This window comes from Lutra lutra, chromosome 1 (genome assembly GCF_902655055.1).
Source record: "Lutra lutra chromosome 1, mLutLut1.2, whole genome shotgun sequence".
NCBI lineage: Eukaryota > Metazoa > Chordata > Mammalia > Carnivora > Mustelidae > Lutra > Lutra lutra.
Window position 1 is genome coordinate 121,793,837 of NC_062278.1, and position 25,169 is coordinate 121,819,005.

Sequence of the window (25,169 nt, forward strand, 5' to 3'; positions counted from 1 at the left end):
CTGTCTTAGGTGTGACTTGTAGGATTTTAAGGATAATTCACTTTGTCTAAATCAGATTAGAATAGGCTTCAATAAACAGTGGGTAGCACACGGGCAAACAGTCAGGGCAAAGTCTGCAAGGCATACCAACAGCTATGCTCTACAGGGGCCTGTCAAACATGCTGGCAGGTTTCTCTATATATATTATCCTATTCTCTCAAATGGAGTCATTTATTGGAAGCACAGGCTTGGGAGGATTTCTGTCCTCACAGTGCACTTCTCTGGTTCTTTTTGCAAACACTGAGCTCCTCCTCCCTGAAGGGCCTGGTGGCTGCCTTCCCCAACATAGCAATCTGTGCTCAACCAGACACCTGCTGGAGATCTGCCTTCCCAGGCTTCCTTCTCTTCTTCTAAATTGCTGTTAAATCATTATGAAGTTTCTGCATCTTATCATACACCTGACCTGGCAGGCTTATCTAAAATATCTGGGCAAGTCCTGGGTTACTTCTGGGTCCCCCAGGCCCTGCCCCCATCTGATGGCCCCAGAGTTGTCTCTTGATCCACAAGGCTGTGAGCGCTGCAAGGGCTGTCCCAGGTCTGGCCAGTACGGGTATGGAAGGTCTCAGTGGTGGGCACTGAGGAACCAGTGAATAGGTGTGTTACCACTGACCCTTTGTGCTCCTGGTGGCCCCCCATGGCAATGAGAAATCACAGTTTAGAAGCACACTGTTGGGGGCACCTGGGTGGTTCAGTGGGTTAAGCTGCTGCCTTCGGCTCGGGTCATGATCTCAGGGTCCTGGGATCGAGTCCCGCATCGGGCTCTCTGCTCGGCGGGGAGCCTGCTTCCCTCTCTCTCTCTCTCTCTCTGCCTGCCTCTCTGTCTACTTGTGATCTCTCTCTGTCAAATAAATAAATAAAATCTTTAAAAAAAAAAAAAAAAAGAAGCACACTGTTGAACCCAGTCTCCCAAAATGGTTTTATTAGGCATGACTATTATTGCTGTTTGTATCACATTCCAGTGTCTTTGGAGGAGGCTTACACTCACCATTCTTTAAACTACTTCCAGCTCATTCACATACTCATATGGTCTGTCCACTTGTTGGCCTTTGGATCTGCTTTCTCTATTTTAGTTGCTGTTATCATCCCAACCCTATTTCACACATTTGAGGACTCAGTGCCTTTAGTTTGGGGGGCAGGGATTAAGATACGAATGCCTCAAGCTAAGGGTTGCCCTGGAGTCTGAACAGAGGGGCGGAGTACCTGTCAGGCCAGGGTTTCACCCCGGGTTACAGCTTTGGCCTCCAGAAATACCATTCTCTCAATCACTGCGCACTAATGCCTCCCCAGGTCCCAGACCAAGTGAAGCCCAGAGCAGCCCTCTGCATTCCATCTGGGCCACATCGGTGAACCACCCTAGATACCACCCATTCACATCTGGCTACAGGGTCAGATTCAAATGCCACCTTCTCCCTCGGGTTTTCCCTGATCTCATCTGTCTGAGAGATCTCCCCTTAGCTAACATAGACAACATGTTATGCATGACTCTCTCAACTGCAGTATTAGTTTCAATCTTGTATTAGACTTTGACCTCTCATACCTCTATGCCTTCGTGCTTGCCCACAACAACCCCATCTTTGTCTAGATAACTCCTAATCTAATTTCAAAGCTCAGTTCACATGCCTCCTTCTCTAGGAAATCTTTCCTTCCCGATACATTTCTTCCCAGTCCACTCCATCCCAACTGGGATACAGGTTCTTCTTACACATTGACATAACCTTGTCCTTACTCTGCATGGCAGCTGTCCTATGTGGGGTAACTGCAGCCAAGCTCTGGCTGATTGATTTCTTTTTCCCTCACAGGCACTTATGTGGCTTCAAAATGAGAGCCTAGTTATGACGGTGCTTCATAAATAATACGGTGTCATGTAAATATATTGTATTATCTATTAGTTCATTAACTTATTCATCCAATAAATATTTACTGAGCCTTTGCTCTGCAGTTGACCTAGTGCTAGGCACTAGAAACATAAATGTGGACAAGACAGAAACATAAAGGTTACATTCTGTGGGGAGAGATGGACACAAGATGGTGGCTAGATAAGGAGAATAAATATAAATTCTGGTAAGTCTTAAGAAATTCTCATGTGGTCTGGACAGGCCACTATGAGGAGCTGACATTTAGGCAGAGAACAAAACTATGAGAAGGAGCTAGTTAAGGAAATGCCATAGAAAGAATAATACAGGCAGTGACAACAGCTCATGCAAAGGTCCTGAGGTGGAAAAGAGCCTGTGTGCTGGCTGCTCCTCCTTTACAGGGAGGAAACAGAGGCAGCAAATTTCAGTTAGGAAGCAGGAGACCAGCAGCCAGATCTAGGTTGGAACTCTAAATCTGGGGAGCTCAAAAATTCAAGCTGGAGAGAAATAAAAAACTAATGAAAGAAATAAATAAATGAGAGAAGTAAAAAAACTAATGAGCAAACTAATGAAACAGAGCAGCTGTTTTTTATTAAAATAGGACATACACATATTAATGATAAAAGCTAATTTTACTGAGCACATGAGAATCTCTGTATGCCAAGCATTATGCATGCATTATCTTATTTATTCCTTACATGAACCTCACATGTAGCTGCTATTATTTCCCCATGCTATAGTTAAGGAAGCTGAGGCTCAAAGAAGTTGAATAACTTGCTTAAAGTCACCAGGAAGAGCCAAAATCAGTATCTGAATCTGCTCTGTTTGATTCCTGTATCTGTCATGCCACCTTGTCTCAGAGAGACAAAGACAACTGGAGCTGGAAACAACTTTAATGCTTACTCCTGCAAATCCTTCACTGGTTTTCCTTCAGTCTAAAGTGAGGGAGTCACAGGATCATGCATTAAAGTTGCTTCAAGCTCAACTTGTCTTTGTGTCTTTCTTTTAAGAGCTGAGGACAGCAAGTTCCCAAGCAAGAAAGTGATTTGCTCAGTGCCACACAGTTTGGGCGGATGTTTTGGCCATCTGCACCAGACATCCACATGTCAGTCAACCTGCTTCCGGTCTTCTATTAAGCCACAAGAGCTCTGGAAATGAGAGGAAGAACAATTCTCCCCTACATCAGACAATCAGGGAGGGAGGTCCAGGGTACCCTGTGTTGAGTACTAAAGCCCCTTCCCAGGAATGAGGGCCAGGCTGCAGCTGCTTTCCACTGTGCTTTGGCAGCAGGGGGATGGCCTAACGTCCTGTGTCCCAGCTCCTGGGATGCCACCTGAGATTTATCCTATATCTATCAATGTCCAGCAGGTTCTCACTTGAAACAGCTCCTGGAAAAAACATAACACGAACCATCCTGACGGCAGGTAGAGGGGCAGAGATCCACAATGAACACCACACCAACAGCCCAGGGGAAGGGGCAACAAGGGTTTGTGCTTAGTGGGTACCACTAGGGGCTGCTCAGTTGGTGCAAGTTGTGGGGTACAGGGTGTCACCAATACAGGGTGTCAGAATCCTAGCATTGGGGTCCAGGAAGGCCCAGTGCTTGGGCTATGATGAAGCAAAAGTAATTTTCAAATCAGACCTACTCACCAAGTTGTCCAGGGAAGGTGAGAAATTGTACACTGTGGTGGGTAGCTAGACTGGTCCCTGAGCAGTGGATGACAAAAAGGAAGGACAAAGTAAGGGAAGGACTTCCTGTGTAATGAGAGCAACATGGGCCTACCACACACAGCTCTGCCCCTATAGGTGGAGGCCGACCAGCATCTCAGGATGATTTGGAAGGACGGCTGGAGAAGTCTTACCCACCCTGTATGGACAGCCTTTAAACCCTGGAGTCAGTTCTCCATGAACAGAAAGAAACCAGCAAAGGGAGGAGGAAAGATTAGCACCAATGAGTCACCCACTGCACCCTTTTTCCTAGAACTCTGCTGTGCCTGCATCTCCCTAAAATCATTTCATGGGCTGAATTCTCCCTTCTGAATTTGAGCAGAAAGAAAGATTCCTGGAGCTCCGAGGAGGAAAAGAGCCCCCTAACCCATTTGTGTCAGAGTTCTCATGCCATCCTCCAGCCCTAGAGAGTCTCCAGCTACAGGATCCAGATTTCCTTTCGATTCTGCATCCATCACTCCAATCAGGGTTAACCTTTTTCTATTCCTCACTGCTCTAATAGCAGTCCTCTGCAGAGTGCCCCAAACTACACCACACCCACTTTCTGAAACAACCAGAAATCAGCAGATGGTAAAAAAAAGTGCTAAAGACACATTAGCACCTTCTTTACAGTTTCTAATTGGTATAATCAGAAGTGGTAAAAAGAACACTGGAGGAGACACTGTCTTACTGAAAAATGAGCCACTCTCCAGGGAATGCTGTGTGCTGAAGGAGTGTTTCCTGGCCCGCACGGTTCTTCTCAGACTCGCCCTTCACAGAGGGCAGGGCTCCTGGATGGCTGGGTGGCTGACAGGCGGGAGAGAGGAGCTCTGAGAGGTGGCAGGGCCCCCTGGCCTGTTGTGGACTTCTCTTGGCTGGCTCACAGGTCAACTACCAGCTGGCTTTCTGTCAAGTTCTCAGAATCCATGTCAATACATCCAGAGGTTTTTATTTTAGTTTCTTATTTTTTGTTTGTTTCTTGGTTTTTGTTTTTGTCTGTTTGCTTTACTGGAAGACACTTTGTTCACGTTCCCAGGTCATGATGATTCCACAGAATTTGTGCCTTTTCTACCCATTTAACAACACATCTTTTGCACCTGTGCCTTTGACTTGTGAAGCCAGAGCTGTGGAGGCAAAGGTCAAAGGTAGTGCTTTGTCCTAAATCAAAGCCTCAATTCCTCCTCTGGAAAGTGAGAAGACTGACTAATTGGTCTGGGGCTAGAATCAGTCATTTTTAAAAGTTCCCCGGTGGTGGGGAAAAAAAGTTCCCTGGTCATTAGAATGCACATCCAAGGTTAAGCCACTACTACAGCAAAGATTCTGCAATGTGCCTGCCCTGTTTCCAGGTCTAGGAGCTTCCCCTGGCCATTCCCCCAGTCTCAATTCTTCCAGAAGCAAACTCAACTCTAGCCCAACTCAGAGTCCCAGGGAAACCTCACAATGGAGGCCAAATGAAGAAGGTTGCCATTTTTCCACCTCTTTAAAGTCTGTTGCTTGATTCTACTCAAATGAAGCTGTTTAAACAAACATTGCTGATCGCAAATGTGTCCGGTGCAAGGCTATGGCTGATTCTCTGTCTTCCCCTCTCTACCAACCCAGCCCCACCCCCAGGATATAGTGAAGTACTAAATAGCACAGACTCAGGCTCACTGATTACTCCAAGCATCCCCAGGTATGGCCCTAAAATGACAGGCCTAATGGCCTAAGAAACACACTAGGGCCTCTGTATCTGCATCGTGACTTGTCCTAGATGCCACCTTTAAAAAAACACTTACTAAAAGGTCAATTCTGCTCAGACAGTCAAAGAGAGCTCCAGAAATGGCATGGGTGACAGCAGGACCAAGGTGATAGTACATAGCCTTCCAAAGGATGGCTGTCTCAGAGGGGCCAGCCAGGGTTAGCCACACAGACCCTGGTGCCCTTGCTAATCGGCAGGTCACCTGACCATGTCACAGTCTCTGAAATGTAACTTCCATTCACCAAAGGAAGAGTCCCTGCTTTCTAAATCAGACTGGCTTGGGGGCAGGGCATTTGAAAGGAGCTACTCTTGACTAGGGGAAGAAGAGCTTAGAAACTCCCAGAGAAGGACAGAACAATTGCTTCTAGAAGTCTGGGGCTGGCTGGCCAGAGAGGGAAGGCAGCAGAGGGGCACGTTCAGGGAGGCTGTGATGGAAACTGACAGGTCGACTTCCCGACAGCAGCCTCCTGTCCCATTTCCCACCCTGCCCCCACAGAGCTGTTCATCCCGTCCTTCTGGGGCATTCAGAACTTGAGGCAGAAACAAAACAGAAACCAAAGCAGCAGAGGGAAAGAAAGAACAAAATGGAAACTGAAACCACAACCTTTCCACACAGCCCTCCCCTGTCCCTGTCCCGCCAGACAAACTCCAGGGCCCTGCTGCTCAGGCCTTGCCTACATCGCCTCCTTTCCCCCACAGTCAGGCTGGGTGCAAGACAGTTATCTTTTAACTAGGGAAAAAAAGTCATTATAGTTACTGCTCAGACATCTGTAAGGAGTAAACTGAAGATCAGGTCCACCTTCCTGTCTAACCACAATGCCTCAGTCACCCCAACAAAAGACTGAAGGAGCTTTTCTGAAACAGGGAGAAAGAAAAGAGAGGGGGGTCAGAGTGAAGCTGCAAAGGTGGGGCCAGGGCTGCCCGACCCCCACCACCACGGCTGTTCCCGCTTGCCAGGGAACAGAGCAGTGATTCTTCCTTGCTCACCCCAATCCGTTGCTATCACCACCCCTTCTCCTCCTGCTGCTCCCCAGCTCTCCCCACCCTCACATGGGATCCCCAATCTCTCCCCTTGGGCTTCGGTTTCCTGGCAGAGCCGGTGGAATCCTCATTAATAAACCACGTTTCCTCTAGGAAACAGTCTTTGGTCAAATTGCACCTGTGCACACTCTTACTCTCCCCGCCCTCCTTCTTAGGTAATGGTACTTTCTCGAAAGCCCACCACTATTTGCCTACAACACAGGCAGATACATGCCCAAACACACACACCAACACAGACACCCTCAGCTACCCCTCATGCAGTCACCCCTGCATGCCCACTGGGCTTTACCAACACAGGAGCTCTCCTTCCCATGGGGCAGGAGAACCTCAACCTGCAGCCAGCCCTCCTTTTCCTTCCCTCGGGCACTGAGCCAGGGCTGCCATGGCCAACGGCACTGCTGAGGTCACCATGACGTATGTGGAAGAAAAACCCTGTGAGCTTAGGCACAAGCGGGGAGCCTGAGAACAGCACAGGAGGCCACAGACAGCCCAACAGAGGAACCCAAAGAAGGGAGGCATGTTTGGAATTGGAAACTAAATAGTCAGGGCTCCAACGGTCTTTGTTTGCACCTGCAGCCAGCTCAGAGGCTCGAGAAGCTCGTGTGTGCATGGAATAATCCTCTGTTTATGACTGTGGGGAGTTCCTGTCCTCTAGCACATGCTGTTCTGGGGGCCACCTACTGTCCCACAGGCTCTGTCCACGTCAGGGGGCAGCTCTGGGTTGCAGCTGGTCCCAGCAACACCACTGGCCGGCTGGGTGGCCTTGGCCATGTCCCAGCACTCTCTGGACAGGACTTCGCCCTTTCAAAGTAAAGGGTTGGTTTGGCTGATCTCTACAGACCCTCTTGTCTCCAGCTCCAGGATTCTAATCTACCTACTTATTTAAAAATCCAGGTCAGGAGCGCCTGGGTGGCTCAGTGGGTTAAGCCTCTGCTTTCGGCTCGGGTCATGATCCCATGGTCCAGGGATCGAGCCCCACATTGGGCTCTCTGCTCAGCGGGGAGCCTGCTTCCCCCTCTCTCTCTCTCTGCCTGCCTCTCTGCCTACTTGTGATCTCTGTCAAATAAATAAATAAAATCTTTTTTAAAAAAAAATCCAGGTCAGATTCTATGTCCAATCAGTTTTCTCTGGTTAAGCCCATTTACCTGGCATGACTGTTGAACCATTGCCCTGAGAATGTTCAATTTTGTCATCTCCAGTGGATTCTGGAACCTCAAACAGACTGCGAGCCTTCCCAAGGGTAAGAACTGGTTTCCCCCTCATTAGCCTATGTGTTCAGGGGCAGTAGGAAAAAGCTAGAGGATTTTCAGCTCACTCTCTGTGTCGGTGCACAGGTAAGAGCTAAACAATCCTATGCGTACGCAGAATGAGCTCTGGACCAATTTGCAGGCATCGGAGTGGACTTTCACACCACTGTCAGGGCTGGGTGAGGGCTGGGAGCTGTTCTGGCCTTCCTCCACATCCAAAACAGGGAGTTTCCCTTCAGCAGATGGGTTGGAGGCCTGAGTGTCATGCAGAAGCAAACAGCCTACCCTGGGGAGATGAGTGCACATTCCCTTCCAGGGAAGGGAGCTGGGGCACAGGGACATGTCACAGCACTAGGCTGAAACCTTGCCCTAGGCACCAGGCCAAGAGGAGTTTCTGTGCAAAACCCAGCACATGAATTACTATCATTGCAAACAGATGAAATTCCAGCTTAAAATGGCATGGAACAGTCTAACAGACAAGAGGGGTTAGGTGGTTTTGAGTAGTTCTCAGAACCAAGGCTGGTCTTTGCCTGACCTAGAATGGGATGGGGCGGGGAAAGAGGGAGTGTCTCAGAGGAAAGGGCCAGGCCTTCAGGACACACATGCGGATATGTCAGTAAATCATCCAGAAAACATTTGTCTGAGTCACCATGGCTCTGACAAAGTGTTCCCGTCTGGTTGCTGGGAGAAGCGGGTTTGACTATCACACTTGTTCCGTTTGGAAACAGGCATACTCCGTGATGAGAAGGAGTCACTTCCGGTTCCCTGGCATGCAGCCCGCCCCCCACCAATGCTCCATCTTCTGGCCGAGGGCTCTGCCTTCTCCCTGCCGTAGAACCAGTCTGTCCACCCGGTGGCTACTGCCTGTGGGTCCAGCCCCTTACACAAGAAAGAGGACATCCTGAAGGAAATCTGTGTCTGCTGTAACTGATTCCATGTCTGGAAGACAGAACCTGGCACTGGCCCTGGGGCTGCTGGGCATGAGACACTGCCTGTCCCCTTGGTGTAATGAAACCCAGACAACTTGTGAGGTACTGCTCTACAGAGTCACCCACCAGACAAGACCCACCATCTCTGCCCTCAAGGGGCTCACCGCCCATCCAGGAGAAAGGCTTTCTGTGGACAGTCAAACATGCAGGGCCCATCACCACTTTCTGATGAGTTTTCCAGATTCCAAAGTCATTTTCAAGTTTTGTTCAAATTCTGTTTTCTGCTTAAGTGATGGATGCTGAACTTTCAAGAAAGAAATACTTATGAAGTTTTTTGGTTTTTTTGTTTTTGTTTCTGTTTTTAATCTAAAGCAATCTGAGAAGAGATGAGACGGAGTGGAACAGGCAATTCATCTTTTACTACAAGTGACCACGGCAAACCGGTATAGAGGCTTTTTGCAACTAGTGAACATATTCACCGGGCTTATAGTCTCAGCCGCCAAAGGGCCGAGGTAACGGTATTGGTCTTGTTCTCATCTTCTGTGCTCAGAGACAGGAAAGTGTCTAAAAGGGAAGGTCTGAAAAGACAAATGAAGACTTTTAACTTTAATGTTTGTGACTGATGAAAATAGCAAAGGGGACAGTGACTTCAATCTACCTAAGACTCAAAAAAGACAAATAGGAAGGATTTTTTTTTAATTTGAAAAAAAGATTTGACTTCATAAAAGCAAATTTAAAATTGGTATAGATATACCACATTATTTAGGCATTTCCCCCCACTCCCCCCCCCCAAAAATAGCACCATAACACTTCCCAGTTTCAACTGGCAATTTTTATATGCCCAAGTTAAATATTTCCATAAATGTCATTTTATTAAATATTTATTAATAGTTCTCAGAGAAAGATTATATTAAACCCATTTTGTAGTTGGAAAAATAATTTTGTTACTTAGTGCTTTATTTTCCATGTTTCCATAAAATTTAAAAAATGTAAAGCCTGAAAAAAAAATGTAAACCCTAGAAAATCCAAGGTCTACTGAGGAGAAAGCAGAATATTACCACTGAGAGACTCTAACAAAACCCATCTGTGTCCTTGGGTAGCTGACCAGAGGTACTCCACCACTTGGTGGCAACACACCTAACTTGCCAGCATGTATATAATAAAGCCAATCTTTCTAAAGAATTTAGTTTTATAACATAAAATGTCAGTATCCAACATATGCCTAAAAATGTACACAACACCAAACACCAGTGAAGGGCACACAATAAGACCTAACCAATGACAGGTGAAGCAGGAAATACAAAACTTGTCAAAAACAGTCATATAGTAGAGAAGAGAAAAACTGCCCCAGATCTAGATAGAACCCACTAAGTGAAAAATATATCCTTCTTCCCCAGCACTAGCCTGTCTCTCCAGCATCTATACTCAGGGAACTCCCTTATTTCCGACATTGACAAATAAATCAGAACTAAATTCAAATCATCCTGATCCTCTAGCATGAATTCCAGAAAAATCCTGAATGCCCTGGGACTTATTTCACATGATATGTTGCAAAGTACCTAATCAAGGTGGCACCAGAAATGTCAGCTTCCCAAACAGCCTGCTACTGGTGAGCCAAAAGCGGCAGCAGCCTAAGGCAGAAAACGCAGGGCCACTGAGCTTTAGAGGCTCATTCAGCATTGCTACCCAGAGAAAAATTCCAAGGAGCCCTAACTTGGAAGGTAGATAAGGACTTCAGTGCAGAGGAACACAGAGGAGGTTAACAACCACTCTGAGCCAGGCCAAGAACTGACTGCACAGCCAGCCAACAAGCTGAAACACACCCAAAGGCAAAACTAAAAATTCACGGTGGGAAAAAGCAATGAAGTCCTTCTAGATTTCATGTCAGATCCAGACTTTAATGTTTGGTTCCCATTAAGAGGCCTATTATCTCAGAAAAGTAGAAAGAATCCTGACCTGAGAGACCCCCAAAGGGCAGGTCCTGTGACCAACTTCTTTACTCTTTTCAAATCCAAGATCAGGCTTAGGTGCATAACACATGACACTACATTATGGTTTCTTAATGATGGTAATAACAATGTTTGCACAGTGGGGCCTGGTTATTGATGAGCAAATAAATGAATTTAGAGAAATGTCAAGACTTGGAAGTCTAAGGCAAGACATACTGGAAATATAAATTAGGAAATTTGGAAAGCAATTTGGCAATGTGAATCACCAGCCTTTAAAAAAAGTCTATGATTGCCACAAATCTATCCCAAAGAAACCATCTAAAAAGTAGACAAAGGTTTATACACAAAGGTGTTTACTGGGAGTTGTATATAGCAATGAAATTTCAAAAATGACTTAGATGTCTAAGGACAGCATTAATTAAAATATGGTACATCCCAAGACACACCATTATGCATAAAAAGTGTTTAATGTTAAGAAAATATTCTCATGCTATAATGCAAAATGGAATAAAACAAGAAGCAAAATTAAATAAGCAACATAATTCAATTTTGTATTTTAAGAGTTCTAAAGAAAAGGAAGGGAATATGCCAATATATTGATTGTTCTCTCTACATGGTAGAGTTTTAAGTATTTACTTTAATTCTTTAGATTTTTCTGCACGTATTTTCTATAATAAAGAAATGGTTTTCTAATTAATAAAAGAGGTCAAGACTTTATCACACTACTAGGCATACATGTTAACACATCCTGTACTTCTTGTTAAGTCTGCTCAGTGTTTCTGACCTCACTGCTATCACTGATATTCTTGCTAGTTCTATCCTAATCTTAACCATCTCCCAGAGCCTGACTTTGGCAAAGCAGTACTAGGGGCAAGGAAGGACAGGTGCCAAAATAAGGTCTCCACTTTTCATCAAGGAAAAGGAAAGGCCTGCTGTTTACCATCAGCTCCTTCTGAGTGCCAAGTCCTGGCCTAGGCTCTGTCCATGAGTTCTCGTGTAATTCTCACCATTGTTGTGCTTAGTAACCCCACGCCTATTTTACAGGTGAGGACATTCATCAGCAACCATGAGCATTTCTTCTCCTAGAACAGAAGTTTCTGGGTTCATTCTTCTTGGGCTGGAACCCCCTGCCTCATTTCCAGGATCGGGTACTTTCCCTCGAGCTCTCTAGTCTTTCCCTCTTCTCTGCTAGTCCACTACTGTTAGCTCCACTCCCACTGATTCTATGTTCTTCCAAGGGTTACAGTGAAGATGCCTGGGCAAGACAAACAACATTCCTCTCTCCATCAGGAATGCTTTGTCCAATGCTGGGTCCTTGATTTATCACCTAAAGGCATTCACAGGTTCCTGGAATAACCAAGCCTGCTTCCCATAGCTACTTCATGACCACATGGTTTCCGCCTCAGGTTATTGTTCTCCAGGGAATCACAAATGCTTGTCTCTACATTTGAAGTATCACGGCTTGCTCTGCCTCCTCCACACCATAGTTGCTTTCCACAGGGTTTCCCCAAGCCCCTCTGGCCCTGCAGCCCCTAGAGGGCTGTGCTGGCCAGACCTGCTGAGTCCAGCAATGGCAGGGAAGTGTGGTCAGGGAAGTGGACCAGCTTCCAAATGCATATCAGCAGAATGCTAATGCCAGAATGCTGCTTCTGCTGCCAGAGTAGCACGGAAGATGAACCGGACAGGTGGCAGAGCGAAAGAAAGGCCTCAGGCCCAGGGAAACTGAGTGGGACCACCGTCTCTAGAGGACAATAGAGAATAGGCTTCACGTGCATGGTCCCTGCCACTGATAGTTTTTTACTCATCTCTCTAAATAGTTCCCATGGTCCTAAGTGCTTCTGTATTTTCACTACATCTCTGTGTTCTTTGGTCTCTAAAGCCTAGCTGACTATCATCAGATAGTCATCATCAGATAAGCATAAATGAGATATAATGAGCATAAATGAGATGAGCATAAATGAGGAACATTTACAAGTCTGTAAGAAAAACACCCAGGGGAGAAAGTCCGAGGCACCCCCCACAGTCACCTGCACTGTCCCACATACTCCACTCACCATGGCTGCTTTAACCAGCAGAAACCCAGGAGTGATGCAGTCGCCATCTGCATTCTTCCACCTGTACACTCACACTTAGAACCCAAAGAGAACCTTAGAGAAAGCAGGTTTGATGCACAGATCATTGCTGCCCATCTTCATTACACCTGTCTGCCCCCTTATCTCCTTACCACCCTCTTCCGTTGTCCTGTTTCAACCCATTCTGTGGTCTATCCTGCAGCATCGACCTTCCTACTATCCCCAGATCTGTCCTCTGCACGCCATTGTCATGGCCTCCTTTTCATTCTGGCTCCTTATCTCTTCAGTGGATAACAGTTCAAGCTCTGGTACTAGAACATGTTAACACATTCTGTACTTCTTGTTAAGTCTCGGTAACTAGCTTGTACTTCTTGTTAACCAGCTGTAAGTTATATTGGCTATGTGTCCATAGGCAAGCTACCTAACCTCTCGGAGCTTTAGGCTTCAGGCCCTCATATATAAAAGAGGAATAATCACGCCCACCTCAACATGCTGTGAGAATTAAGTTATGCATGCAAAACACTTGACTGTTCAATAATGCAGGTTAAAGTAATAATAATGGTTAGCATTTATTTATTACTTAATAGATCAGTTTCAGAGGTTGGATGCATTAAGCATTTTTTGCCACTCAAAATCACATTTGAGAGAATTCATCCATCCTGCTGAATATCACAGTAGTTCAAAAAAGCTTGTCAAAGAGAACTACATATGGTATGATACCATTTTTATAAAACTCAAAAACAAGCAAAACTAAACAATATACTGTTTATGAAAACATGTGCTAAACTATATAAAAAAAGCAAGAGAAGAATAAACAAAACTCAGAACAGTGGTTGTTTCTGGGGGATTTAAGGGGGATCGGGGTGAGGAGTCATAGGCAGCTTTAAAAGCAGACATGAGGGGCACCTGGGTGGCTCAGTGGGTTAAGCCTCTGCCTTCGGCTCGGGTCATGATCTCAGGGTCCTGGGATCGAGCCCCGAATCGGGCTCTCTGCTCGGCGGGGAGCCTGCTTCCCCCTTCTCTGTCTGCCTGCTTCTCTGCTACTTGTGATCTCTCTGTGTCAAATAAATAAATAAAATATTTTTTAAAAAAAGCAGACATGATACTCTGCTGCTGAAGTTGGGGGGTGGGCTCTCAGGTGTTCATTCATTATTATGCTTTGTAACTTACAAACACATTATATCTATTCCTTAATATGTAGCAAAAATTACTAGACATGTATGTGTGTATATACAATTATTATTGTTGTTATTATTATTATTATTACTGTTCTTCTTCTTTAGGAAACAGACCAAGAAGTACCAGGCACCTGGGTGCTACAGAGAGATTGCTAGATAATTTCTTTACAACACTCTCGTGAGATGGGCATTCTTTTTTTTTTTTTTTAAAGGTTTTGTTTATTTATTTGACAGAGGGAGAGAGAGATCACAAGTAGGCAGAGAGGCAGGCAGAGAGAGAGAGAGGGAAGCAGGCTCCCCGCCGAGCAGAGAGCCCGACGCGGGGCTCGATCCCAAGACCCTGAGATCATGACCTGAGCTGAAGGCAGAGGCTTAACCCACTGAGCCACCCAGGCACCCCTGAGATGGGCATTCTTATCCTAAATTAAAAATCAGAATTTTGGACCAGAAATGTTGAGTATAATGCCCAAGGTTTCATCTTGTGCCAAATATCTTCCCTTTGCCCCTCCAAATCCATTCTCCATCCCCTCCCCTCAACCCAATGCCCTGGGAGGCTGACCCACATGGACTGCATCGATGTCACCAGCTCTGGCTGCCTTCAGTCCATGACAATGACAGGAGGTCAGAGAATGGGAGGACAGTGAAGTAAGTATAGATTCCCCTTCTGCCCATCATGGCATCACCCAAGGCCACAGCTCCGATCAGGCAGCCCTCTCACACAGCCGTCACCCTCCAGATTCTGGGAACTGCTCCTCACCTTGCTCCTTCAGGCCTAGAAGTAGTTAAATCTCCCATGTCTCGGATTCTAGCCCTGGGATACTGGGGAATCCAAATCTGCGTGATTGTAAACTGTGCCTTCATTAAACTCTTCTCAGATCACCCAGGTTGGGTGGCCGTGTGCTTCCTTACTGAGAAGCGGCAGAGCTGGGATCTGAACCGCCGTGCCTTCTATCCTAGGATGCCTCTCTTCCCTTTGCTGTGAAGGTCTGCACAGCTCTGACGAAGGTGATCACTAATGAGGGGAGTTACTGGTGTGATTTCACATTCCTCAGCAGCAGAGAGGAACACTATTTGCTCTTCAGGACTTGAGTGACGCACAGCTTAACAACAGGGACACTTAACTACTATTGCTCAAATTTGCATAGAACCTGGGAACTATAACAGAAATAATAAACCCTCTATACATAAGCAACAAAACAAATTTAAAATGAATGTGAAAAGGAGTAAGTTGAGGCCAACATTCTCATTGGTTCTATTTCTGGACCTTCTGTTAGTACTCCCCATATCCTCCTTTAATTGATGATTCTAGAACAAAGGGCAGGATGCCAACAACCCATCGCCACAGGCCCTTCCAATAAAACACATTTCGTGATGACAGTTTGGATAGCTTGGGCTTTCTAAGGCTGAGGATAGTGGGAGGAAACCCTTGCAGTTTTTACCTTCTCATCTTCTGTCTTTCTGGCTCTTTCTGCATATTTCAACTTTCTGGTGAGGCTGCATAGAGACATGGCTGGCTATAAGCCCAATTTATCTCTTGCTGAAATCAGTAGAATAAGAGCAAGTGTTATCAAATAATAGGCTGTGAATATTGGCACCTTGGTTTGACTGGCATTACAGAATATCCCATCTTAATTTCTTGTCATCTTTCCTCACCAGTATGGTATCTGCCTTTCTTGCCAGACCACTTAGCATCTCGCTGCACTGCTAAGAGCAGAATTAAGTGGCAGACACATCAAGGGGCTAACAACTCGTGCCCTCAGAAGCAGCAGAAAGATGGTCATGACAAGGCAGAATAATAAAGACGATGAAGAGGAGAAATTCAATGCAACAAAAGTAACCCAGGGCTTTTTTTTTTTTTTTTTTTTTTTTTTTTTTAACTAGCTACCTAGAAATTCCTATTTCAAGCATTTGGTCAACTCTCAGTAATCACAGGGGGTAGGTTTTCTACACTGTGAGCTCTGCCTGGGCAATTATTTACTCTCAGGCTAAATGTTCTATCCTGGCTCTCAATTTCTAGGAACATTCATCAGCTGATTGTATCTGAGTATTTCCTTTCTTTTCCTTTCATGTACAAAGTAGCTGCAAGCAGATAGCAGACCAGAAGGATTAAAAAAAAAGTAAGTTGAGTATAGCATGGATGACAGTGAGAAAAGATAACACAAGAGCCCACCAAGATGCCTATCTTGGCCCTGGCTCATAGTAGGCACTCAGTAAACATTTGTTGAATTCAGTAAATGGAGTTATTAGCAAGTTGAATTGGAAGACTTTTCAGGCCTCTTCCCTCTCTGATAGTCTGTGATTCCTCAGAAGAAGATGACAGAGAGTGTGGAGAAGAACCTAGGTGCTCAAACCTGTTAGGAGCATGAGGAGAAGTTAGAAAGGACTTACCTCAGGCCAAGATAGATCCCAAAAGAGTGTAACTAGGGCTATTCCAAACTGTCACAGTCCAGGATGATCCTTTGTCCCAGCTGACACCCCCTAAATTCCCACTCAGAGTCCAAAGGGGACTGGAAAGCAGTTCTCTTAGGATTTCAGATGTAGATACCATATGAAGTGAAATTCCAGGCCCCAACTTATTTAGGGAGCCTGAGAAAAGAAGTGTATGTTGGTGGGAGTGACGATACTCTGTTTTGATGTCCTAGATTTTATGACATGTTTTTTCCCCCCAGTAACATAGAAACATAAAATTCAGGATAAGAAAGCCTCTTAGAAATTATCTAATCCAGCCTCCAGTTGAATGGAAGAATTGTCACCCCATCTCTATTGACAGGAAGCTCACTTTCTCCAGAGGCAGCAGGAAGACTGCTGGATAGCTCCCATGTGGGCAGGTTCTTCCTGCCTGAGTCCCCACCTCTAACCATGACTGCTCCCTTCCCTTTGGGGCAGTTCTGAAGTCAGGAACCACTTTCTTTCCATTTTCATTCCTGCCAGAAAACATCCTCCAATCCTTCACCTGCAGAGATACAGTTTGTGGACCCCTCAATATGCTGTTCCCATGACAACACTCTAAGGGCTCCATGTTATTTTTAAAATGGACTGGCAGGGGCGCCTGGGTGGCTCAGTGGGTTAAAGCCTCTGCCTTCAGTTCAGGTCATCATCCCAGGGTCCTGGGTTCGAGCCCTGCATCGGGCTCTCTGCTCAGCAGGGAGCCTGCTTCCCTTCCTCTCTCTCTGCCTGCCTCTCTACCTACTTGTGATCTCTGTCTGTCAAATAAATAAATAAAATCTTTAAAAATAAATAAATAAAATGGACTGGCAGAGTTCCATGTTGCAGACTTGAATGCAGTGGTCCAAAGTGGCCTGGCCTTCACAGAGAGTAGTGGGACTATTTCTTCCCATTCATTTCTCAATTTCCACAACCACCCGTTTAATCATCCATTCTAGAATGGTGCCAGAATTAGCCTCAAGATGACTGGTTCTTTAGATTCTGGGATCTTCTTTCATCACCTGCTGGTCCTTACTGTCTTGTCTTCTGCTGGCCAGCCCATCTTAGGTGCTACCAGCACAGTCATATAGTGTACTGCCCTTTAATGGCTACTGGTTTGCACTGGGTAGGAAATACCCAGGTTTTACTTAACTTTATCAAAATGTCTCCTCCTGCTCACCATGAAGGCTTGGTCTGCCTGGCATGTAGAGGCTCTAAATATTTGTTAAACAGAAAAAGAATGAATAAATTCATGAGAGAATGAATGTCAAATATCACCTACGGATGATTATACCAGTCTGCAGAGCACACTCCTCCCCGACAGGAGCCTGTCTTTCAGCCTCCTGAGCCAGAACCCTGAGTAGGTCATTTGTTCTCATCAGTATCATCAACATGATCTTGCTGTTCATTTTCATGGCTTCCCTTCTCTCCCAAAGCCATGGCTAAGCAGAAGAGTGGCAAAAACCATCTAACCTGCAAAGTTCTTCAGTTTCCCTCCCCAGACTTCACTGTCTTTGGAACAATTCTGTTCCACATTTTGTTTCCAACAGCAGTCACATGTGAACTTGGGGCCAACAGAATTAGGAAGTGATGGGTGGGCATGACTAGTTGGTAAGTTCTGCCACTAGCCACTTGTAGGTGCTCACACTCCTGGTAAGCAAAGACCCTTGGGACAGAGGTAGCTGGCCTCTAAAAACAATTTTTTTTAAGACTTTATTTATTTATTTGTCAGAGAGAGAGAGACAGAGAGACAGAGCACAAGCAGGGGGAGCGGCAGGCAAAGGGAGAAGCAGACTCCTCTCTGAGCAAGGAGCCCAGTGCGGGACTTGATCCCAGGACCCCGGGATCATGACCTGAGCTGAAGGCAGATGTTTAACTGACTGAGCCACCCAGGTGTCTCTCCAAGAACAATCCTTCTCACTGAAGATGGCAACAGGACACTTGCCTCCCACCTGCCAGAACCTTTGAAGAACATTTTTTTTTCCTCTCAGGGGCACGGGACACAACGCCTGGGACCACCCTCTGAGAAGCAGAGAGCTCACATCCAGTATATTCCTTCAGTGTTAAGGTACTGTAACCTTCCTCTCGGGCCGTCATGGGTTTCATTCCCCTTTACCCCCTCTTTTTTAATTGCTGCCCATCTATTTTGTCCCATCCTTGCTGAACAAATCAGAATGAAGAAAAGTGTTCTTCCAATACTTTTACCTTCTATTCTTTAGAAGGCAAGTGTGCATTAGCTGCAGGGATGTGATAAACACACCAGAAAGAAAAAATGCACCCTTCATGTTTCCTGGGACCCCAATTTCTTCTGACTCTAAGAGAACTGAGAGTTCATTATGGGTCCCCATGAAAACTTCTCTTGTAAATTGCTTTAGAAAATGCCTGGCTTTATGCCTGTTAGTAGTATACTTGGGAAAGGTGCTTTTAAAACTGCTTAGCTCGTAGATGAGTAAATTGCTAAATTACCTACATCAGTCATGGGTGATTTAGTCCATCTCCTTGCCTCTGAGACAGAAGGGAATATTTCTTCTGTACAAAGATCTCCAGGAAAAAAAAAAAAAGTATTCTATTCTATTCTTCATCCAAAGACCCCACTCAAAGTTTAGACATTTTTCTTCGGATATAACCCAAATCCCTTTCATTGGAACTTAAGACCTTTTATCTCTCTTCTGACTCCCAGCAGACTATCTGACATCTGTTTGTGCATAGCATTCTGTGGGGGCCCTTCAGGGGTTCTCCCAATTCTAATCAATATCCTCCAAGCCCTAGATGACTGCTCTTCAATCCCCTGTACCACCTACCCATCACTGTCCATCAATCCCTTTCATTTGTCTCCCTCGTAGCACTTTTACTTTTTATTTTATTTTTGTTTATAAATTTTTTTTGAAGATTTTATTTACTTGACAGAGAGAGCGCAAGCAGGCAGAGCAACAGGCAGAGGGAGAGGGGGAAGCAGCTCCCTGCTGGGCAGGGAACCTGAAACGGGACTCGATCCCAGGACCCTGGAATCACAACCTGAGCTGAAGGCAGACACCTAACCAATGAGCCACCCAGGCACCCCTCCCTCGTAGTACTTTTAAATGTAGTAGTTGCCTCATTGGATACCTGCTTTAAGAACCTAATCAGCACTTTCTTTTTTTAAAAGATTTTATTTATTTGATAGAGCAAGTGAGAGCGAGCATGAGTTGGGGGCTGGGGAGGGAAGGCAGAAGGGGAAGCAGACCTCTTGCTGAGCAGAGAGCCCAATGCGGGGCTCGATCCCAGGACCCTGAGATTATGACCTGAGCCAAAAGCAGAGGTTTAACTGACTGAGCCACCCGGGTGTCCCTAATCGGCACTTTCAACAATTATCCCAGGTCTCCCAGCAGAGGCAGAGCTGAATATGGAGGTCCTCTTTGTAATTTACTAATTCTCCTATAAAATGCACAGATAAGAAGAAGAAGTTTCAGAAAGCCCAAGGTACCACTTCTTATTTGCCATGACAAACACTTGACAGGCTCCAGCTCCACTAAATGGCAGAGAACAGAAATTTTTCTGGTCAAGGGCAAGGATGGGAGAGCCCCGGGGCAGGGGTCAGGAGGGCAGAGTTCTAGGCCAGCCACTGTCATGGATTCCTGTGAGCAGCTCTCATCCCCAGTGACCCTAATTCCTAAGCGGAGCACAACACATAGTTGCCGAGGCTGCTTCCCAGCGCCCTTTCAGCTCTCACATGCTGTGATCTGAGTCTACAAAGGCCTCTCCTCTCCCTTCTTAGAAGATATAGGCCATGGCCTCAAAACGTGTCTCTCTACCACCAATGTGACCAGCACTATCTGGAAACACTCAGAAACCAATGTTTCTCAACCTGTTAAAATTATCATTGTTCCTGCCCCAAATGAGCTTTTAAATGCTTTTTTTTTCTTTAATTGCCGTACCCAATGAAATTTTTAAAAAAGATTTTTATTTATTTATTTTAAAGAGACAAAGCACGTGAGCAGGGAGAGGGGCAGAGGAAGAAAGAGACAGTCCCAAGCCAACTCCTCACTAAGCAGGGGCCCAATGCCCTGGGGCTCGATTCCAGGATCCTGAGCTCATGACCTGAGCTGAAACTGAGTCTGATGCTTGACTGAGCCATACAGGCACCCCCACCTGGCAAAATTTTAATACCATGAATATACTGTACATATTTTTAGGTACAGTACATATATCTGTGCTTAATACATTAAAAAACAAGGTTTTCACTAGCCCCCCCAACCAATTTTCATCCCTCTTGGAGGCAATATTAACCCTGCTGAAAAGGTGTGACCTTGACTGAGCAGACGGCTGCAGCTAGCTGTGGAACACTAGTACAGTTATTTGCCCCAAACTCCAAAAGCCATAAACACATTCACAAGCCAGAGGTTTTGAAGATAATCCATTGCACAAGCGGGAGTGGAATCAGCCAGACTTCCGCTTCCCTAAGGAAAACAGCAACTTCCCACCCTTCTCCCCAGGCCACAGTGCCTCCCGCTCCAGACTCTGCCCTTGTTCTCACCTCTGCCCAGGGTTCCCACTCCATTCATGTGGGTCCCAGCAGTAACAATGGGAATGATGAGAACAAGGTGAACTCTGCGTGATGTTGTTCCAGGAATCATTAGCATCCACTCCAAGCGTAGAAACAACCAGGCCCCTGGCAGGATGAAGCCCTCATTCCAACGCACTTGCATCAGCCCCACTCCTGCCCCAGCAGGTCGTTCCCCTTCACCTTACCTTGGCACACTGGCCAAATAGGTCACAAGTTTCCGCAGGTCTTCCTGTCTTATTCTGTCATGATTGCTGCGAGCAGGGAAGGTCAGGATGGGTCCGCCTCGTTTATCACGGCCCCCTGCAGGGAGGAAGAGGAGGGCTGTTAGGAAAACCAGCCAGAACGTGAGTGCTGAACAGAGGAAACAGAAATACAGTGCCTGGAGAAATGCGGTCACTGGTCAAGTGAAGGGCATGGGGTTTGGATGTGGTTAACATGGGTAACCTTGGTCAAGTCTTTTGACTTCTCTAATATCTCACTGCAAAGTGCACATGAAAATACTGATGAGCCTTTTACAGGGTGGCAGGGAGGACTGAGGAGCTGGCAAAAGGGGGAAGCACTTTAAAAGTAAAGCCCTCTCCAAATGCGAGATGATAATGAAGGTGATGACTGCTCTTTCTGAGAACACAAGCTATTGAATGGGCTGTAGTCTCTGGAAATTTAACCTTCAATTCACTTCTCTTTACAGACCTCTGTGAGGTAGAAGGGCTCAGGATTAACTGACTACCCTGCTGAGAAACCCTTCAAGCATCCATCCAAGACACCACTGCTGAGAGGGTTTTAGATTCATAGAAAGGATATTAAGTGTTCTCTGCACAGCCAAAGATCCACCCCTGCCTGTCTGCCTGCCTGAGGTGCCACCTGTCACTCCTGCTGGAGGAGCACAGGAACCTTTATCAGAAACAAGGATGCTCAAGGTCTTAATCACTGCAAATGCATATGTACGCACTATGATTATAAATGTTTTCTAAATACCACATTTTTAAAAACCAGGAAGGAGAGTATAGTGAAATGATGATTGTTGTTGTTATTAGAAGGCTGAGATTTTGCATGGTTGCTTTTTCTTTCATTTTTTTCTCTAAACTTTCTATTCACTATTACTCTATCCTCTAAAAATTTATTCTTTAATGGGCATTACTAGGAAGTAGGACCAAGGCTTTCAGGAGGGTCACAGGGGACAAAGCTAAGGTCTGTCCTTACAGGCCCTGATTATTACACAAAGAAAACCTCTGCATCATGTTCACGGACTCCTGAACACATCTCAAGCAGCTGCCAGACTTCCTCCAGAGTGGAGACCACAGGGATATAATACAAGAAGGAGGTGGCATTGGCATGGCCATCACCAATTCTGGAAAAGAAGTTTAAGGCTCCGCTCTCTGAAGAAGAAGCTATTCCAGGGGAAGTCAGAGCCTCCCAGGGTCCCCATCCAAGTCCGAGTATAATGTTTCCCTCTGTTGTAGGGTCTAGAAGCCATAAAGACAGAAGGGAGACTTGACAAACAAAATCCAAACCATTCCAGGATACTCCTGAAGAGGAAATGAGAAGACTGGCAAGAGAAAAGGATCAAACAAGATCAGGGTCACTGAGAGATCTGCCTTGATGAAAAAGAAAAAAATGTTTCAGCAGGTACCACCATCATCCCCAGCCCCACACTGGAGCAGATTCATGTAGACACACCACAGAGTTGGACCTGAACCCCCAGCTCCATACCACAGGCCTGGCTTTTTGTATGAATAGCCACCCCCAAGTCATCTGCCTTTGAAAGGATCCCCATTTCCCAACTGCGTTCCCAAGCAGAAGGATTAAATGGAAGGTTTCCCAAAAGCTAGGAGCATCTCCCATACCCTCAACCTTCCTCTCTAGCCTTGACCCACCCTAAGGATTTTCATTCTTGGATGGTTTTAACTGCTGTTGCTGCCTTTCTTCCTGACCTTCCATGGATACAGTAGACCCATAAGAACATAGGGAGCCAAGGCTGATCTGATTAGCAAAGGCTTACTATAAGGAGTTTAGAGGACTGCTGGCACTGTACTTCCTGAGCTAGAGCCAGGTCTGCCCTTGGAGGGAGAGTATCATAAATATGGCTGGGGAAAGTTCCAGATGGCAGAGGAAGGGAAGAAGGAGAAAAAGCCTGGGGCAGTGCAGCCCCCACCCACACCCCCGGCCTTCAGGAAGCATGGATAAAGATTGGAGACTGGGCAGTAGGATCAGTCAGGGGTTTTTCAGAAAGAAGATGACCTTGTAAGAATGTAAGAATGTAGGAAGTGGAGCAGGAAGGAGCATAGAGAAAGATAGTCATTGTGCTGGAAAGAGTGGGACAATGGGTAGAAAGAGGCCTCAGAGCCCATGCAAGCGGAGGGGTCCTACTTCCTTCTCTGAAGCATGCTGACAGAACTCAAAGAGGAAGGAGGAAACAGATAAAGTAAAGAGAGGGAGGAACTCAGCCTGCCTGGGGGACACTGTTCTTTAGGTGAAATAGCAGACTAGCCCACCTACCAAGTCAGGACAGGCTTGAGATACTGGGAGAAAGGGGAGCAGACTATCACTGGCCAACGTCCCTAGAGAATGAACATCAGGCCTGTACATGAGGTGGGCAAAAAGAGATGAGACAGGGAACTGGGGCATCATGAGAGCTCTGTTGTAAGGTCTAGCCATGGTGTCCAAGTTAGGTTCTAACTTGAGTGGAGGCAGGATAAAGCTAGTGCATGCACAAGTGGGGAGGGCCCACTAAAGGTAGGAGATGTCCTGCTGGATCATGAGCTCCCAAGGAAGAGGGGACAGCAGATGTTTTGCTCATCTGATATCCATCCTTTCCCAATTTACAGGGAAACATCAGAAAGGGTCAAAGGTAACAAAGGCCATAGACACGTATATCAAAGTTAAGGTCTTGCATATGCATGGCCAATGTAAGGAGGTAGAAAATTTGGTACAAAGAAGGCTGAACAGCTATGAAGGTGTAGAATTTGATGGATTATTGACATGAGCACTGAAATTGCAGAGAGTCATAAGCAGAGGTGAAGAGTAAGAACCCCTTGTTGAAGCCTGTGTGACTTATGGAAGTGGATCTGGGACGGTACAAGACAAAAGTGGCTACAAAAGTAGCCACGTTTTGAAAAGATGATACAGATGGTGGCAGGGTCCTCAAGGGTCACTCCTTCACTCATGACATTCCTGCTGTGGGCCTATGTGTGAGAGGCTTTGGGGCCAGGAGCCACAGGACTGAGATAAAAAGGAAGAAAAAGGAAGGGATGGTCTGATGTTCTCGAAGGCATAGGGGCAGGGCAGGACAGGGTTGAGGAAGAGATAAAGGCTAAAGCACGGGGAGTTAAGCCTTCCCTGATTGAGCCAGAGGAGGAATGGTGCTCAAAATTTTCAGGGGGCTCCAGTTAGGGCAATTGGGAGAGGTGGGGAGTTGGGGGGGGGTGGGAATAAGAAAAATACATTGATGAAATTATACCAAAGTTTGGTCCATCTGACAGTAGTTCTGAGAGATGTTAATGGATGATTTTTTCCAAGGGAATGAGGTTACTCTGTAGTTTGGAGATGGCTTCATGTGTTTAATAGACATGTGCTTTAATGAACGTGGCAAATCTCCATGAGGCAGCTATAATATGCCTTTCCCAAACATCAGATTATAGAACCCCTTTTTCTTTTTTGAGGCTCATCTGGTAGAACTGTTGTTCTATGGAACACACTTTGGGAGACATGGATTCAGGGTCTGCAATCGTGCTACAGCAGCTGCCTAGATAATGCTGTTGGTAGGAGATAAGGAGGCAGAGAGGGACATCAGGCGGTGGCTGAGAGGAGGGTGTGACTGCACATAAAGTCAAGAGAGGTGAAATGAGCACCATACAAGCAGCTTGCATAAAAGGCACAAACGGGTGCTGGGAGTGGGAGGCGCAGGCACTCAAAGGGAGCCAGAGAGGGCAAAGGGAGGCACACAGGCTGTGAATGCAGAGCAGAATGGCCAAGCTGGAACGACAGAGGCTCCCTGAGGCACAGCCACAGAGCCTGTCACACACACGTGCACACGCCCACACACAGAAGCTGGGGAGCTACACTCACTGCATTCTTCCAAATGTGTGTTCCCATGGCAGCACACTTCCCTTTGCCCTGGCCACACTGGGGGGACTAGCAGACAGGGGTGGGCACAACCAACAGAGTTTGTTTCTCTGCTTACCACCTTCCTTCACAGAAAGAAATGCAACTGCAACAATGCATTCTTCAATTCTGGGTTTCTTTGTTTTGTTTTATTCTTACGTTTTTTTCTTTTAAAAGTTCAGGTTATAAGAGGCTTTATTGGTTTGTTTCTTATTTCTGTTTTTTGTTTGTTTGTTTGTTTGTTTTCCACATGCAGCCAGCCGTTTCCCTCACATCCTCAGCATCCTTCCTGGGCATGGAAAGGCAATGTTCCCTAAGCCCAAAAGCTCCTGGCACTGTGCATAGATG

General features: G+C 46.0%; 1 protein-coding gene across 25 annotated transcripts in view; it reads right to left on the reverse strand.

Moving 5' to 3' along the window:
- KALRN (kalirin RhoGEF kinase) overlaps positions 1–25,169 on the reverse strand; it is a 675,882-nt gene that overhangs the window by 458,977 nt on the left and 191,736 nt on the right. For all 25 annotated transcript variants that reach the window (XM_047734954.1, XM_047734936.1, XM_047734961.1 and 22 more), the window contains exon 3: positions 20,906–21,020. In XM_047734954.1, the coding sequence (XP_047590910.1) occupies positions 20,906–21,020 (115 nt within the window). The remainder of the gene's footprint in view (positions 1–20,905; positions 21,021–25,169) is intronic.